Here is a 19554-nt window from a genome sequence, read left to right as displayed (position 1 = left end):
GAAATTTGTAATCTTCTCTTTGAGAAAGAGTGTTCTTAAGAATTGGGGTATAATTCTTGAGGGTGTTGTAAGGTTATTTCTTTGGCCTCAAAAGAAAGAACAAATTAGTGAATTTGTTGGAAAATCCTTAGTGTGGATAGCTAAGGTAGTGGACGTAGACTTTGATTGAGAAAGTCGAACCACTCTAAATCGTTGTGCAATTACTTTCAATTTTCTGCAAAAGCTTCCACAAAATTTTAATTGCCAATTAACCCCCTCTTGGCCGATTCCGTCAATCGATTAACTCAACACTTGTGTTTGGTAGAGTTATGGTTCTGAATTTGTTTGTGATTTTGACATTTTATCGTTTGAAAGCTTAAACTCTTTTCCTTTTTTTTCCTGGATCGAACTGTTGTAATTGTTCAAATATGTTTGATTTTATTTTGCAGTAAAATTAGCATCGATTTGTTTTGTCAGTGGTTTTATTCGGTCTTAATTTGTTCATATATGTATGGTTCTTTTTATGCTTAGAGATGTAATCATTCTGGGCTTTATCTATTCTTAGATTTGAATTATTAGTTCTTATGTCTTTGTGCAGGTCAACTTTAAAATGAATTTTCCATTCAGAAGCTTACGCGAGGACTTCGCAACTTCTCAAATGGAAATCCTCAGGTGTCCATTTATTAGAAACATTAATGAGCCTACAAACTTCTCTTTCTCGTATGCCATGTCCTTTCCGCTACCGGTAAGATTACGGATCATTATGTTATGAGCTTTATGTTTTTTGCATCATGTTCTTGGTTCAAGTTCAAATTAACTTCTACACCTCATGTATGAGGAGCAAAGGGTCCAATTTTCGAAGACGGGCCAAATTTGGACATGGCATTCAGGCTTTTCCATGGACGCGATGGAGTGGTTCCGCTGTCGGAACAATCTTCCTTGAATGCTAAGAAGGCAGAGCCTGAAACAGCCCCACCCAAGTTCAATCCATTTTCTACAAAGGTAGCCACCATTAGTCTCTCATCCTTCGGACCATGATGGCCATTCAATTTCAATGCAAATCATATTAGGACTAAGTATTAATAATTTTATTAAAATATTAACAAAGATAATGATGAATGACGATGAAATATAAAAGTATAGACAATATGATTTTTAGTGTTATATTTTCTTACTTATTTGAATTATGTTTTTGTAATATAAATTCATGAGATAAATAATAATGATAAAGTATGCAGAATTAAGTATAAATATAAAAAATAAATAAATAAATTATTGTATATAGAAGATATAATAAATATTATATCTTAGATAACAAAAATAATTTACATCTTTTTATTATTATGAATATATATGATAAATTATTGTATATAGAAGAATGTAAACATTGTCGATTGAAAAATATAAGAAACCTCTCAGTGAATGTGTCACGTATGAACTGAAGCTGGTTTTCACAATGTAAATATTTAGTTAAATGTTGATGTAAAATTGTAATATATTTTTACATAAATTATGCAAAATTTTATATTAATTAAAATTAAAATAATACATGATATATTTAATACTCAAGTAATATATTATCAACAGATAGAATTTTTATATAAATAATTTTTATTTAAATATTTAGAATTTCACTTATTAAAAACTATAGAACAAGAACAATTTGGTAAAATATACATTCTAGTAATCTTTTATTATTCAACCAAACACTGTAATCTTACATTCCTGCCAAACAAACCAAACATAGTAATGTAACATTCCCGTAATCCTATTCCCTGGTAATCTTTTATTCGCACTGGTAATCTTTTATTCTCACTGGTAATCTTTTATTCCCACTGGTAATCTTACATTCTGTAAACCAAACGCACCCTTAAGGTGTAGGGGTGTAACTGTTTGTAGGCGTGTTAATTGCCCTTCCTTCTTTTGTATAGATATGTGTGTGACTATTAAACTATTATTCATTTTTATTTTGATTATTGATGTTTTAATTTGATCAATTAGACAATTAAATTATTAAATACTTTAATCAAGTTACTAGTCATTAATTTTAAATGAATGTGGTGACGTGTCAGCTAATAAAGTTAGTATAATTATAAATTTAGTTATTAATACTTATATATTCTATCAATTTAATATTAATTTTAATTTAATTTAAAAAACTAACCCTCTGATTTGGAGGTATCATTTGTCAACATATTATTGGAGTGTTTTTTTAATTAATTTTACTATTTTAAATTAATTTTTTTTCATCAATAAAGTGGTGACACGTGTCACCACATGTATAAGAGTGGTAAATGAAAAGTTCCTAAGAGGTATGAACTAAGGACCCCAAGAATGTTGGGGCACATCTCAACTATTAGGCTAAATTCCCAATTTTGTCTGTTAGTTTGAAAACTTTGCTACATATTTTGATTTAAATTATCTATAACACACAAATACATACATATATATATATATATTAAAACAAATCTAATAAATAAATTATTGAAACAAGTTTAACACACGCTATTAAATGCAAGATTTAAACACACACACGTATTATAATTAATGCAACATTTAAAAATAAAAATGAGTTTGATAAGTTCATAATTTTAAATTATTTTTTTCACAATTATTTTTAAAAGATTGTAAATATAAAGTAAATGAGAAATAATTCTAAAAAATCTGTGAAGAAAAAAAAGTTAATATTTGGATTATAAATTTATTTATGGTTTAAGTTGTTTTTGTGACTTTGGATAGAGGTGAGTGTTCGATCGAGTGTAGTCGAGTAAAAAATTGAGTTATTCAAGTTGATGAGTCATATTTTATAACTTGAAGTGGACTTGAATTTTTTTTCTATTCAAGTCAAGTTGAATTTTCAAGTTTTTGTTTAAATTTATATTATACACAATCGAAGGATTTGACTCAAATTTGAAAATTAATCCACTGATTACTAAAAATTAGAATTATTCTACTTGTATTTTACAAGTCAATTTGAACTTGAAATTTCTTCGAGCCGAGTTTTTTCGAGTCGAGTCAAAAAAATTGATTTTTCGATTCAAGTCAAGTTTTGCTCACCCCTAACTTTTGATTCACTAAATGAATTTTTAATATAATTCATATACAATTATTTAAAAATAATTGCAAAAAATTGATTTAATTTAAATATATAATTTTTTAATATATATTTTTAAAATTAAGATATGAATTTTATACTTAAAAAATATTAAGAATTTAAGATTACGAGTTACATAATATATCATATGTAGTCCACTTTAAAGCAAAAAAAAAAAAAAAAACTTGTCTTAGTGGTTGAGCTTCCCATCAACAACCCAAAAGACCTAAGTTTGAGTTTCATGCTTCGAATTTAAGTGTTTTTAATTTTCTTTTCATCCGACAGTGACACGTATAATCTTTTGATTGGTGAAAAATAAATATATTAAATTAAAATAAATTTAATTTCCAATCGGATGGTGACACATGGTACAATTTATTTTGAGAATTAAATTTATTTTTATTTATTAAAATTAGGATCAAATTGATAGAATATATAAGTATTGAGGATCAAACGTATAATTATATCAATTTTATTAACTGACACATCATCACCTATGTTAAAAATTAACGGTCAGAGGCTTAATTGAAATATTTAAATAGTTGGATGGTCAGATTGATCAAATCAAAACTTTGATGGTCAAAATGAAAATAGGCAATAGTTTAGTAGTCACCCGTGTAGTTTACCTATATATATATATATATTTTCTTGTTAAGAAGATGATAAGAAAATTTTAATCTAAATTTGATTATGTTTAATTATTGGTAAACTACATAAATGATCATTGAATTATAAGTAACCTTTTTCTTTTAACACTGAATTTACTTAAAAAACAATCATTATTATTATCGTTTTGTAACAAATCAATAACTTAATTATTAATAATTGTTATCGTAGTCACGTAAGTTTAATGTGACATGTTCAAACGGTTGAGTTGATACTATTTGATTATATTTCATCTTTTAACCAGCTAATTTAACTCTTACTTAAAAAAATCATTTAAAACGGATTTGCACCTCAACGGTTGAGTTGGACTGCTAACTACTTACATGGTCCGTTGAATGCTTACCTGACCCGTTGACCGGTTACTAATGTTATAAATTCCTTTCCTCATCGCTGCCACCGTCTTCTTCTTCATACTTTGAAACATGCAACACGCCAAAGTAAAGCCACCACAATCGCCTCAGCCCCACCATCCCTCCACCTCTTGTGACTGTCATCTTCGAGAGTTTTTTACCTGTTTTTGCCCCTCTGTAAATTCTTATTCTTATTTCATTTATATTTTGTTTTGTTGGTTTTCTTTTCTGTTCTTCATGAAACCATAGCAGCGCTTTTATCATTCACTTTCTTAACAAGAAAATTTGATCCTAGCTCCGTACTGTCCATTGCCCCATCAGCATTATGACGAATCTTTCTTCACCTCCAGGAGCCAGTGCTTCCGCATATGTTCCAACAAACCAGTCTCCCCAATCAACTTCCTAGCTTCTACACTCACTTGGCCTGAGTATTAGGTTCCCAAACACTGCTTCCTTCTCCTTCATAATCTTCAACATGTTTTTCTTAGGTAAATTATACCTTTATCAACATTCATTCATCGAACTTAGATAATATGAGAAAATAAAGATAAGCAGTTTGATGAACTAGTCAAATATACTTATTCGAGTACAGATATCTTAAAAACAAATTGAAAGTCCGAAAAGCATAATATATATATAATTCCATATGTTTGGGCACCAAAAACTTGCTGATGATATTAGAGCATTGAAGATTTATATGGTTTATTCACTTGAAGCATTGAACATAGACAATGTTTGCTTAAGTTATGCTTCTTTTTAATGCCAACTACCCAACATACTTTTGAGGACTATTATAGTGGCTCTGTATTCCTACCAACTGCCTGAAACAATGTTCCATTGAAGATCACCCTACTTTTGCAGATAAAAAAATGGTTAAAAAATTTCTTCGGAAAATATAAAAGTAAATTGTCAGAAGTGAGATTTGAACTCACGATCTCCACGAGAACAACAACTTGAGTCTGACGCCTTAGACCACTCGGCCATCCCGACCTCTTCATGACTAAACAAAATATATTTTTTAATGTTTTAGTAAATGTGTTTTTATGCAGAGAGTTGTCAAGAGAACGAAAATCGAACCAAGAGGCAGACAATTAAAAACGAAGTACACAACTCCTTACCAAACAGAACAAAAGAGAGAAGAGTTAGCATTATAAATTGTTACAAAAACATCACACATTAATCCGAGAATGGTATATAAAACTAATAATAATAATAATAATAATATAATTGTAAAATTAAAGGGATATGAACGTGTTTATTGTCTTAAGGTTGTTGACCGAAGTAACAATTGAGATAAAATTAAACTTGAGAAATCAAACAAAGAAGTTAAACTTCATAAAGTAAATCAAAATTTAAATAGAAAGAAAATACTCTTTTTATTTTGATCAGTTGAGATCAAAATCAGTTGAGTCTTGGCACTACACAGTTTCCTTAAGAAAGATTTTCGGCCACTCCTTTGGTGCTCGAGTTCGTTAGTCGTCTGTCTACCAGGATACAACAACTTATGATCAGTTACAGTAGCACATCCGCAGAGATCACGAACGATCTTTACCTTCGACTATCACCGGAAACTAAGGAGGAAAACGAATATTTTCTAAGGAGAGAAAATAGTTTTCAAGAAAAAAAATTTCTTAAATTCTAGATGAAAACTTTTGTTTAACCTAGCAGGTTAACTCACTATTTATAGGGATTTTCAAAAGAGATTTAATCCAACCATATATCTTTTAATATTCAACTTTAAACATATAATAATATCTTTTAATTTAAAATATTCAAAAGATCAAACTCATTTTACTATTCAAACTTAAATACCTATTATTTTAATTTGGAATATACAAATGTATATAATTATCTTTAATATTCAAAGTTAAAAAGATAACAAATACCTTTTAAAATTGACATATTCAAAGAGTAAATATCCTACTGATATTCAAATTAAATAATATATTTAATTTACAATAATAAAAAAATATGAATTTAATATAAATATTAAATCCATCAATTAAATTCATCTTTTTCAACATAAATTTGCTCCCAAAATAAGCTGGGCATAGTTAAGAGTTTGGTCCATTAATTCAAGATTGATTGCTACTTAAAAATGATTAAAGAGTTCACGTTTAACCCCTCTAATGTTTTTTTTTTTTTTTTTTTTGAAAATAACCCCTCTAATGTTACTGCAATGCAACGAGTCATGTTAACTTAAATGTTTATCCTGCACCTTGAAGTCCAAATGTTAATAAGCATGAATTTCAACTATTACAAATGAATAATGTTTGTGTTCAAATCTTGTATTTGATGAATATTAGAATAGAGATACAAATACATATGATTTAAAAAAAATGAAAAAACAAATGTGTCGACACCCGTTTTAGTCCGGAGACCCGTTTATTATTATTATTATTATTATTAACGTTTATTTTATTTCCTTTGCAGGCCAATACAACGAGCCCAACCAAGCCCAAATTACATTAACAAGCCCAATCGGGCCAAACAAGCAACAAGTATCCAAATCGGGCCCAACTGCAAAACCCAGTTACAATGACGACCCGATTACAATTCGACCCGGACCTGGTTGTTGTTGCCTTCCATCACTGTGCAATCCCATCCCGAGTGCCCATGCCCTGCACCACCAACCATGCCTGCTACCACCATCACGTGCCTATACTGCTCCAAATCCAACACTCCACGCAACAACAAAAATCATCATAAAATCAATTTATTTTATCTATGATGTAAGGAGATATAAAACCGAAGCAAAAAACCAGAAAAAAAGGGGAGGAGGAAAAATCAGAGGGGGCCTCGGTTTGCAAAAAAAAATCAAGGAGAGAGAGTTCGAAGAGAGAGGACCTCGAATCGAAGAAAAATTTGTAAACAGATGGGACTCCTGATTCTAACAAAAAATAGTGTAGCATTCCTCTTTCGATTTTCGAAAGACAAAGGCAATAAAAAAGAGGTTCAAGCAATATTTTCTATGTTTGCCTCTATTTCGAAACTTAAGCACAAAATAAACACAGGAAAAACCGAGAAGAGAAGAGAGAGTTCTTACGTTCGGCCGGGGACTCACTGACGATAGGAGGCCAACCTCGACAATCCGAACGGTGAAGATGTGGAGAAACGAATGGTGAGAACCATACTCTAAAATAGCGACGATCCAACGACGAACTGCGGCGATCGGAGCTTGGGAAAGCCGATCGATTTTTGATGTTTTTGCGGTAAACAGTGCATCTACTGGTAAAACCGACCCCAGATCCGGACTACCCACGTCGAGATGAGTCGACCGATGTAATTTGATGGCCAACGATCACCGACGGTCGCAGCGGTCGACGGCGGCAAGGCTAACAATCAGCGACCGACCGATTTTCTCTCTCTAAAAATAATTTAAAATAAAAAAATGGAAAAATAAGAAAAAAAATAAAAGTTTGTATTTATAAAAAACTTTAGGGGAAATTTCACTTAGGTACCCCTAAGTTAGGCGTGTTTTTGCAAAATTATCACATATAGGGACTGTTTTTGTAATTTATCTTTTTTTTATGCATGTTATATATTTTTGGTTTAATTTATGTTTGGTCCCTGTAATTTTATGTGTGTTTCGCATTTTGGTCAAGTGTAGTGACTATTTAATTTTTTTTAAATATTTAAGGACGTATTTAGTGATTTTCCATTTTTATTTCTCAGCACTAACTTTTTGGTTTATTTTCGTCCAGGTCCCTCTACTTTACGCGCATTTTCCATTTCAGTTAATGGTCCTCTATTTATTTTATTTCTTTAACTTTGTGCTATAATTTGTGTTTATTTCAATTTAGTCATTTTTATTATTGTCGTTTATTCAAATTTATTCACTGAATTTTTATTTTTATTCATTTTAGCCATTGTTTGGGGTCTATTTATTATTTTATTATAATTTGTATATGATATCTTTAATTTATGCATTCTAGTTACCGATTGATTATGATTTGGCTATTGTTTTTATTTTTTATTTCATTTTAGTTCTTTTCTGCTTAGTATTTTATCTTTATGATTATTTTAATTTGAGTGCCTTATTTTAATAATTTCCATTTTTGTCCTGAATGATTAAAGTTTGGTTTATTTGCGATTTCAATACTTAGTTTGTAAAATATTTGCAGTGGTTGCCTTCATTTCTTGTTGGTTGTATAGTTTCATCCCTAAAGTCTTCATCTTTATTATTTTGACCCATCACTTACGTATTTGTTAATTACACGCTGGTTGTAATATTTTCAGATATTATTTTACTCGAGGAATTTATAGAAACGTGCCTTAACTGACAAGGAGTGCGTTTCCAAGAATTATTCAAACAAAATAATACATTTTAAGTCCGAATGAATTTATTTTTTATGTAATTAATATATGTATTTTATCTAAAATTTTGGGCAATATTATTTTGTATGGGGAATCCATAGAAATACCCCTTAACTGACAAGGAAGATATTTTGAGAATTGTTCGTGCAAAATAACAACCTTTATATATTTTTTTGAAAAGGATCATAATTTAAATGTATATTCGAATTTGCCAATTTCAATATTTAGATGACGTATAGTCGTTTAGGTACCGATTTCGGACGTTGTGGGGGTGCTAATTCTTCCTTACGTGTAATTGACTCCGAACCCTTTTCCAAAATGAAATTTCTGGTTAAATGCATATCATTTTTTATCTTTTAAAATTATTTTTCTTAAAATTATTTTAAAAGCTATTTTTAGGTATTCGACCTTCCTAACCCAAAGTTTGATGGCGACTACCATAACCCTAAAAAGCTTAAGAATCGTTCCGACAATATGCATATCTCAGAATTCAAGAGCACATAAAGTGTAAATACGAATTTAGTCTAATTTTAATATCGCATATAAATGTATTTCTTTTAAAAAAAATAGCAGACTTTGTTCGGAAGCAACAATTTATTTTGTTGCACCCATTTGAAAAGAAGGCCCATATTTATTTGAGGATGATAAAAAAATACATATACAAACATTTTAGAAAATTTTCAAAAGCTCCTAGGAAATGCTTAATGCTACACTTATAATAAATTATGTTAGTTGGACCTACTACAAACTTCCATTAATCTCCTTTAACCACCACCCTGGGGTTGTCAACCTATGACACAAGGGGTAAGACATTTCCATCCTTCTTTCTAACAAAACGGAGCTTTTCCCTCTTTAGTCCTTGTATTCTTTATATCTTTATAAATAAGTTTCACTATTTATAATTTTAAGAATTTAATATTTTTGATTTACAAATTCAAGTCTAATTGTCAAGATCATTGAATTTCTTATGTTGAATTCATGTCTATTACAATACCATTTTGATTATATGGTTTCTAGGCTAGTTTTATTATTCTAAAATGTCACGTCAATAATTTAATAAAAAAATCTTAATGGTGTTAACAATTAAACATATTTTTAAGGTAAAAGGGTAATTTTTGCTCCTGTAATAGATCTAATTTATCATTCTGTCCCTAATATATTTTCACATCAATTTAACCATTGAAGTTACTCAATTGCATCATTCTATATCCTATCCATAACTTAAAACTCTAAATTATAAACCTCAAACCCTAACCATAATCTCATAAACTCTAAACCATAAACTCTAAATCTTTAACCCCAAATTAGAGTTTATAATTTAAGGTTTTAAGTTAGGGGTAGAGTATAAAATGATGCAATTGAATAACTTTGAGGGTTAAATTGATGCGAAAATATAATAGAAACAAAAGTGATAAATTAGGTCTACTACATAGGCAAATGTTACCCTTTTGCCTATTTTTAAATATGAAAATATAGGACTAAATTTCTTGAAATAAAAATAAGAGGACTAATTTCCAATTATAAAAAGAGTACAAGTACCTAAGTACACTTTAACAGGTTTAAAGCCGTTTAAGTACAAAATACCAGGTGCTCCGTATAAGATAGTTTCTTTGAACCTTCTTTCTTCCCCTCCAAATGTCTAAAACCCTTCTGTCTCGCATCAAACCTCTCCATACCCCGAAGGTCAGTTCTTCACCATTTCGCGTCCCTTCCCATTTAAACACTCTCATCAATGAAACCATTCAAATCTTCCAAACGCACCCACAATGGCCAGATTCCCTTGGAGACCGTTTCTACTATGAAGGGACGCGCGTTTCGGAGATTGCCCACTACGTGTTTGATCAAATACACGACGCGGAATTAGGCATAAAGTTCTTTCATTGGGTTTCCAGACAAGAACCCCATCATTTTCCCCTCAACGGATTGGCTTATTCTTCATTTTTAAAGCTCCTTGCTCGGTTTGAACTGTTTTCCGAGATCTACACTGCGCTGGAGAACATGAAATTGGAAGAAATAAAGCCTACGCATGAAGCTCTAAGCTTTCTTATTCGCGTTTATGCGGATTATAGCTTTGTTTATAAAGCTCTTGAGCTGTTTTATTCAGTGGTTAAAATTTATGAATCTGTTCCTAATGTGATTGCTAGTAATTCGTTACTTAATTCTTTTGTGAGATTAAATAAAGTTGAGATCGCCCGTAAGGTGTTCGATGAAATGGTTGTAAGGGATGGCTGTGTTGATAATTATAGTGTATGTATAATGGTGAAGGGTTTATGTAACATAGGGAAGGTTGAGGAGGGTAAAAAATTGATTGAAGATATGTGGGGAAAAAGGTGTGTTCCGGATGTTGTTTTTTATAATACGTTAATTGTTGGGTATTCCACTAAAGGTGATGTTGAAAGAGCTAATGAACTTTTTAAGAAGATGAAAATGAAGGGGTTTTTGCCGACGTTTAAGACTAATGGAGCTATGATAAATGGATTTTGTAAGAAAGGGGATTTTAGTGCAATTGATCGGCTTTTGAAAGAAATGAAAGAAATGGGTATCTCTGTTAATACTCACCTTCATAATATTATTCTTGATGCACATTTTAAGCATGGTTTTGAAGTTAATGTGACAGACACCATAAAGCAGATGGTTGAGAGTGGACAAGAACCTGATATTGTTACGTATAACACTTTGATTAGTGGTTTATGTAGGGATGGGAAGGTTCAGAAAGCTGGTCAGCTTCTGGAACGGGCAAAGAAGAGGGGATTGGTACCGAATAAAATTAGTTATACCCCTTTGATACAAGGCTATTGTAGAATGGTAGAATATATGGTGGCACTGGATTTGCTTATTGAAATGTCAGAGAGGGGACACAAACCTGATGTAGTTTCTTTTGGAGCTCTTGTCCATGGACTTGTTGCAATGGGAGAGGTGGATGCCGCATTAACAATTCGTCACAGGATGTTTGAAAGGGGAGTTTTGCCTGATGCTGGAATATATAATGTTTTGATGAATGGACTTTGCAAGAAAGGAAAACTTTCTGCTGCTAAAGTCCTCCTTGGGGAGATGCTTGACCAAAGTGTACCTCCTGATGCATTTGTTTATGCAACTCTGGTTGATGGGTTCACCAGGGATGGTAATCTCCTCGAGGCAAAGAAACTCTTTGATGTCATGATTGGAAAAGGCATGGATACCGGTATTGTGGGATACAATGCCATGATTAAGGGGTTCTGCAAATTTGGAAGTATAAATGAAGCACTATTTTGTGTTACTAGAATGATAGAAGCACATCTTACCCCAGATGAGTTCACTTACTCTACAATTATAGATGGTTACATAAAGCAGCATGACATTGGACGTGCACTAAGGATGTTTGGACAGATGGTGAAAATGAAAACGCAAGCCTAATGTGGTAACGTATACCTCTCTGATTAATGGTTTTTGTCGAACTGGAGATTTCAATACGGCTGAAAAAGCTTTTAAAGAGATGAAATATTGTGGTTTAGAACCTAATGTAGTCACATACACCATACTTGTTGGGAGTTTTTGCAAGGAAGGTAAACTTGCAGAAGCAGTCTTCTACTTTGAATTGATGCTGTCTAACAAGTGCATTCCAAATGATGTTACTTACAATTATGTTGTAAATGGCATCACAAACAGTCCAGGTGAAATTCTGGATAACCAGTCTTTGGAGAAAAAATCTCTTTTTGTTGAATCTTATAATATGATGATATCCGATGGTTTGGCTCCAGGAGCTACTGTTTATAACTCCATCCTCCTTTGCCTTTGCCAAAATGGAATGACTAGAATTGCTTTGCAATTAAAAGATAGGATGATGAAAAATGGCCATCTTCCTGACCCTGTTTCTTGTGCTGCCTTTCTGCACGGCTTTTGTTTGGAGGGAAAATCAAAGGAGTGGAGGAACGTAATCTCCCATGATTTAAATGAACAGGAACTCAAAATTGCTTTGAAGTTCACAGAACTTTTGAGCCTATGGCTACCTTGTGGAATAACTTGCAAGGAGTCAGTTATTTTGCAGACCTTGATTGAACGGTGCAGCCATGGAAACCAAAAGGAAGATCTTGAAGTATCTGCAAAATAGTGGAAAAGTCAGTCAAACACGTTATCTGGTTTTACTAGAAAAACACGTGGAAATGAAATTAACAGGTTCTTGATTTAACTGGTGGGTATTGAATGAGTAAAGTGGGTGGTTAATTGCTGCCTTCACAAAATCACTCTATATGGCGAACATTTTCTCCACAGACCTTAACAATTTTTGCTCGAAAGCAACAAATAATGGAGAGATGTAATTCTAGTCTGTCAACTTCACAGAAGGCAGAGTTTGGTTTTTTGGGGGGTGATAGTGGAAAAGTTGGCAGATAAGTCACCCTTACTGTCACTCTACAGGACTGTACATGCGATTTTTACCTCATATGGCTCCTTTTCAATTCTTTTGAAGTCATTAATTAGGTAATTTATAGGATTATTGTGTCTCTACTTTTTTTGTAAGTCTGGGTTAGACACAGGCAACACTGGACTAATCTCACTAATGGTGCTTGTGCAGCCAGATCAACTATATTTGCATTCTACCAAGGCCATTTTTTCAGTGACAGATTCTGCGGCAGAAATGACATGGAGGTATGGGTATGTCATTTGACACTTCATATGAGTGTAATCTTGAATGATAACTGTGGTCTCTTACATTGCGGAGTGAGTTAAGCAGCCGGCTAATTCATTCATCAGCAGTTGAGTACGTAATAGAATTCTGATTATACAAGTAGTTGAGCTAAGTAAAATGTGAAACTAATTTATTGGGTATACATTATACATTAATATATTTACCCTTAGATGCCATGTGGGGCTTTGGTTATGAGAGAACCTGATTTAGTTTAAAGTTCTTGGTTAAATTTGTTTAAGGGTTTGATTATTTTATTGTAGGAGCAATTTTTTTAACTGATATAGGATAAGAATTTTCTTACCCTATAATACTACCACAAGACGCATGGGTTTTGTTGGATGCATTACAAATTGGGTAGTGGATTGTGGATTCGCAAATATAGCTTCATCTTCTCTCTGCTTTTGGACTAATATATTTTGGTTGTATATCAACCATTGTTAAAATAATTCATGAAAAGTGATTTATCCATATATAACTCTGCCTTTGGCAGTGTGTGTCAATATTCAACAAATTGCTGGTCATTTTTTATTTATTTTGGAATTGCAAGTCAAGAAGACGCAGCCTCTTTTTCAAGTGTAAACATGTTTTTATAGATGCATATGGAGTTTTGATTTTGGTGTCGGTCGTCTAACCTGCCCCTCTTCGTTAACCAATTGCTTTTGTTTTCAGTTATCAGGTTTCTGAAGATTAAAGGACTCGTCGTTTTTAGTGATTGGATATCTGTAAAAAATAAAGTATCATTTAGCAGTGTAAAAAGCATAGAAAGTAATTGCATTATTACTTCAGGTTAAAATTTGCCAACTAAAATGTTGGCATCTTTATCACACTTGTAATGTGTTCCCATGCATATATATATATATATATGATTTAATCTAATTTTTGCCCCAATCTTCAAATGTAATATCTTTTATCTTTTAAGATTTTCAGACCAGACAGAAAGTATTTTATTAAAATAGTTTTTCATCTACGAGATAGGTGTGACAAAATCTAATTCAATGTTATTAAACGATTCCATTTAATTTAATATAAAAATGAACAAGCTTAAAATACACTCAAATTTTTAAAACAAAAGCATTTTAAATCCTTAACTAATGCAAACATATTCAGAACTAAATAAACAAGCACTATTAATCGTTCAAAACTAAACAAACAAACACGAATAGACTTAAACCTTCCATCTATAAACAAAGCGAGCAAATATCTTCAAGAAAGGATAGCATAGTGGAAGCTTGTCCCTGCGTTTCTCTTGATGGATTCTGAAGTATTGTTTCTGGATTTGATATTGTTCGCTTAAACCCAGATGTGCCATCAGAAGACAAACATGGGTTAGCAACTCCCCACCTCTCCTCAACTGTTGACCATGCTCTTTCCATCCACAATGAACTGCTGCAAATGACAGTGATTCAACCCAAACTTTGTTCATCAAGACCCATTTCCTCTCAAATCCCAAAGATTGCAGTTGCTTTGCTAATCGGCTGCCATAGAAGAGAACAGATTTGGTCGCATCTCCCTTGGCTTGTTCTAAAAAATTAGTGTCAATTTCGTATAAGTTATGGCAAGCTTCATCTACCTTGGTTCCAATTTCCTTTTTCTTTCGTTGGAAAAATCTAATGGCTTCGGCACACGTATCTTTGAATCTTATCTCACCAATCCCTTTGGGAAGCATATTTGGATGCATGACGAGAATGTACATCATATATTCTGATAACCCTTTGCTTATTTTGGAGTGTTTTTTCAGATTTTGCAGGGAATTTGACCCTTGAACCGCCCTTGTGGCATCATCGAAGTAGCAGAGTTGAGTAGCGATGTGCCAGAGAAGAAGGCTGTGGTCGAATTCGACATCAGTTGTGCTCCATTTGAGAAGCTCAAGGCATTCCATTTTATCAAGCACAGAATCTCCTCTGTAACTCAATAGTTTCTTGCATGAATTGACGTCGAACGAACTATTGATGTTCTCACTTCGATCTTTTAGCTCTTGGAAGATGAGGCTTTTCAGTTCGGATTCCACTTGTTCGTACTCTACGTTTAGAATTTTAGCCACCTTTTCCTCGATGCTGAGTTTGTTTAGAAATCTGATCCACATGGTGTCTTGGTCCTGTTTTCTGAGGCAAAACTTGATCATGCTGAACTTCGATATCTTCCTCGACCATCTCTTACCGATTCGAACACGATTCACTTTTACATACCGCAGTACACATAGCTTTGTCCAGTCGGAGAGGATAAGAACGAAAAAACCGTAAACCTCGAGACCGACTGCTCCGATCAGTAGCAAATATGTTATCAAAGTATCAGCTGAGCTATCGTCATCACCGAAGATCTTGTATGACGTCAATGCAAATACGGTTACGAAAAGGGTGAAACATCGTCGTCGGTACCCTCGGTATCGAAAGTGGAGAGCTGTTAGCTTGGTGTAGAGCGCATCATACAAAAGGCCAAGCTCACCTTCCACCAATTCAAAGGCTTCTTCCGATGACTTATCGCAGATCATGGAGTGACAATCTTGTCGCTCATCGTAGCCAAGAATAAGATCCGCAAATAAATATGTGAACCTATTGAATAAGTAATAAGCTTGAGACAGATGATCATCCGGAGATCCCGAATATCGTTGAGGAGGCGTAGCACTCGGTGGCAACGACGATTCAGAGTCAATATCCCTCGATTTCTTTTCCATGAAGTCAGGGTAATCAGGTCCAGGGTCAGGATCAGAAAACAAGAAATCCCTAAGATTTTGAGTACTTGAAAGCTTCAACACCCAAGTCCTCTCACTGTACTTTATAGATCCAGCAATGAATACCGGGAGGGCAATCCATAGAAGTTCAATTTCACCCCAAGATTTCAATACCACATATGCTGCAACTCCGATCTGGAATAAGATATCGAGAAATTGCCTCGGCCACAATTCGTTATCTTCTAAAGAGTAGGCGGTGATGGTGTCGGGGCCGCCGAGGTGCAGGACGAGGAACGGCGTCCAGAACAACTGGTTCGAGTTTTCGCCTTTGTTGTCCATGGCAAGAATGCCCAATGCAACACTTGTCACCATGCCTGCAGACATGTATGCCGACCAAACAAACAACCTGATCCATGTACTCGTTGAACGTTTTCGGACAGAACCGAGTGTCGTGAGTATTACTTGCAATGACAAGCTGAGTAACAGCAGTGCCCGGATCTCCCATTCATCCCAAACTTGAACAATTTTATCTGAAAATGCCATGCCTCTCTTCCTCTTTTGCTTAAAACATTAAAATTCTTGAACCTGCAAATTGCTTAATTCTATTACATTTATGAAGAGTTGAATCCTTATTCATGATCATAATAGTTGGATGCAGAGAGTTAATAATAATACATTTCGCAGTAACATTTATCATACAAGTTGAAGATTTTACTAGTCATAACCTCTTTGAGGAATGGGGGCAAAAACTCTACCTGCAATCCAGACTGTTGCCATCCTTGTTCTTAATACTTGTAAAAAAGAAGATATAAAATGTGTAAATTAGTATAAAGTGAGCAACAACCATTTTGCTTTTACAATTAAAAGGTACGTATTCTTTAGCAGATAGCTTTGGCTTTTGATGCATATTCGTTACGTGAAATCCAAGGACCTTTGCTAAGAAGAAGGATTGGATTGGGGAATCTAGATGTAGATAATAAAGAAATAGAATAAGTGTTTAAATGTTTATTCATTTTATGTTATCTAAATTCGAATTAGAAGAACAAGCAACAAAGGATTCATTAGGTATGGCCGTAAGGTTTTATGTTAGGGGATGAATTTCTAAAACTCTAAGGAGGGGCGAACTTATAAATCTAGAGGTGAAAACAAATTATTAATAGAAAATACAAAAAAAAAAAAATCTAAGATATGATAAAATGATCTTCTACTATTAAAAGTTATAAAATGATCCCCGAGAATAGGTCATTACTTTATTGAATCTCTCGTCTATTGAAAGTTACAAAATATCACTCGACTATTTATACATTCCAAACATGTTCGTTTTCGTTAAAATTATCGGCACTTTAAGCTAGATGTTAACATGCTAACTGAGATATGATAAAATTTAATCCCAAAATACCAAACGATTATACAGCTCAAATAGTTCTGAGATCAAATTTTATCATATCTCAATTAGCAGATTAATGTCCAATTCAGACGACCGTCAATTTTTAACGAAAAATGATGACTTTGGAACATAGAATGGTCTGGGTGACCATTTTGTAATTTTTAATGGTCAAGTGATTCAACAAAGTAACTCTATATAATTAGTAACAATTTTGTAACTTTTAATAGTCCAGGGACTCAACAAAGCAGTACTATAGCGAAAGATAATTTATGTACTTTACTCTTAATTATTAATTGAATCAGAGGATAAATATATTCGGATCAAAAATTGAATTTTTTAACATATGTGTACCATGGATAAAATATTATCATACTCTAGATAAATTATGTGATCAAAATATTAAATACCATGTTTGTATTAATATCGTAATGAATTTTATTATATGGCATTGAATTGTAATTGCCATATATTTGTTATATTGTGCGTTTGTTATATCTTTGGTTTCGATTAACTCATTGAACTTGTAAAATCATATTCTGTATATTTTATTTACTTTGTAAGATGTGGATAAATTTGATTAGATCGAGATTTAAGGATTAAACAACGGTTTGTTATTGTAATCGTGTCTTTTATATACCAATAGTGGTATCGTCCAAAATCGTTATTGCATGATCAGATACCTGCAATCACTTTAATAATTAGCGTTATATCTACAATCGCGATAAACGTAATACAATCAAAAACGTAATTACAATCGTAATTTAAATCCCAATCAAGATCACATCGTATACAAATATCTTTTTGTAAGTAAATTTCAGTTGACTTCTTGTGGAATATACATCAACGTGTATTGTTTGTCAATGTTTTGTTTAACATATTTCATTTTCTATGTGTCGTAAACGTCTTTCGGTTGGGTCTCGAAATTGGGCTTCGACTTGAAAAATGTGGATTGGAGTCGTCACCGATCATTTATTTAAAAAAAATAGGTTGATCGGATACCCTATTTCTTACCTGATCTGCGTCTTTCCAAAGATGTGTCGGGTTCGGGAGTCGGTTACGGTCAAGAAAGGATTAGCACTCTTGAACCGTCCTTTCGGTACTACGTAATTTTCAGTTGTCTTTGATTAAGAAAATTGCAAGTTAAATTAAAAAGTAAAATTTGATCCGAATTACTTACCCTTAATGAGTTTACGGAAATATCCTTAAAAAATAAAATTTTAAAAGAAAATAATAATATAAAAGAAAGTAACAAAACTAAATAGTAAACCAAGGAAATAAATGAAACCAATAATAATAAACATAAAATAATTGGATGAAAAAAAATGAAATAAAATAAAATAAAATAAATGAAGATAATATATATATATAAAAAGAATAAAAAAGGTAAAGTGTTTTTTAAAAAAGAAAATTAATAATAAGAACAAAGAAACTAAAAATATAATGAAAATAAATAAATAATATAAAAAATAATAAAAAATATAAAAATGTATGTATAATATAATAAAATACTAAATTTAATAATAATAATAAATGAAAAATAAATATACATATAATATTAACTAAAAAAATAGTAATCATAGAAATATAAAATAAAATAAAGTAAGAATATATATATATATATATATAATGTTAGGAAAATATAGTAAAAAAATATAGTAAATAAGTAAACATAGATAAAAAAAATAATATATATACATATATAATAATAGAAAAATAAATATATAACGCAAAGAAAAATGAAAAATAAAATTATAATAATAAATAAATAAAATATAATTAAATATATACATATAAATAATAAGGGTTAAATTAAAATAAAAAATGAATTAGGGGTCAAAATTAAAAATCAATCGAAGAAAAAAATGACAAAACACGCGGATCCACACGACCCGTTTATAAAAATCCGAATAGTTTTTCAAAAACACAAGCCTCGGGGACTAGATCTACAAAAATAGATCTCGAAAACGCCCCCATTCATCAGCCAAAAACACTTCTCTCAGTTTTCTTTCGAAATCAAAACACAACAAGGGTAAGGAAAAATAACATGCGAAGGTATGAACTTTACCTTTCAAAATATAAATGCTTCGAAAAATGGCTACAAGTTGCTTGTAATTTTTTGCTTGGTATTTCGTATATCCTCCTCCGAATGTGTTACAATAGTGAGTTACAATGACTATTTATAATGTTTGTGGATCCTATCTTTAGGAGTTTAAATAATAGTAGAATTCTATCCTATTTTTAGGAGTTTGAATCCTTACAAAATTCTATCCTATTTTTAGGAGTTTGAATCCTAGTAGGACGAAAAGGTGTGTTGACAGCTGCCCCTCTTTGCCTATAGTCATGTAATGGAGATAGGGCAAAGATTAAAAGACACACTTTTCGTTCAATGGAGTTGAAAATTGACTCTGATGTTTCAATAACTCCCTGTCG

At 32.1% G+C, this 19554-nt stretch overlaps 2 protein-coding genes, 1 non-coding gene and 1 pseudogene across 3 annotated transcripts; 1 reads left to right on the top strand and 3 right to left on the bottom strand.

The window, feature by feature from the left end:
* Positions 1 to 6741, bottom strand: part of LOC120176207 — a 101525-nt pseudogene extending 94784 nt beyond the window's left edge.
* Positions 4997 to 5079, bottom strand: TRNAL-CAA. Its single transcript is given in 2 exon segments — positions 4997 to 5033; positions 5042 to 5079. It is a non-coding gene; the product is annotated as a tRNA-Leu (tRNA).
* Positions 6742 to 10041: 3300 nt separating the features above from the next.
* Positions 10042 to 12546, top strand: LOC120176281 (pentatricopeptide repeat-containing protein At1g52620-like). The gene is given in 2 exon segments (XM_039182730.1): positions 10042 to 11790; positions 11792 to 12546. Coding segments are annotated over 2 exon segments (2451 nt in total). The 3' UTR covers positions 12494 to 12546.
* A 1688-nt stretch (positions 12547 to 14234) lies between these two features.
* LOC120176206 lies at positions 14235 to 16349 on the bottom strand. The gene has a single exon (XM_039182676.1). It carries the CDS (start codon positions 16278 to 16280, stop codon positions 14235 to 14237), a length of 2046 nt encoding a protein of 681 aa, XP_039038607.1. The 5' UTR covers positions 16281 to 16349.
* Between the last annotated feature and the right edge of the window lie 3205 nt (positions 16350 to 19554).

This window comes from Hibiscus syriacus, unplaced genomic scaffold (assembly GCF_006381635.1).
Source record: "Hibiscus syriacus cultivar Baekdansim isolate YM2019G1 unplaced genomic scaffold, ASM638163v2 tig00112231_pilon, whole genome shotgun sequence".
NCBI classification, from domain to species: domain Eukaryota; kingdom Viridiplantae; phylum Streptophyta; class Magnoliopsida; order Malvales; family Malvaceae; genus Hibiscus; species Hibiscus syriacus.
Note: the sequence above shows the minus strand (reverse complement) of the source record. Positions and strands in the feature narration are given on the sequence as shown.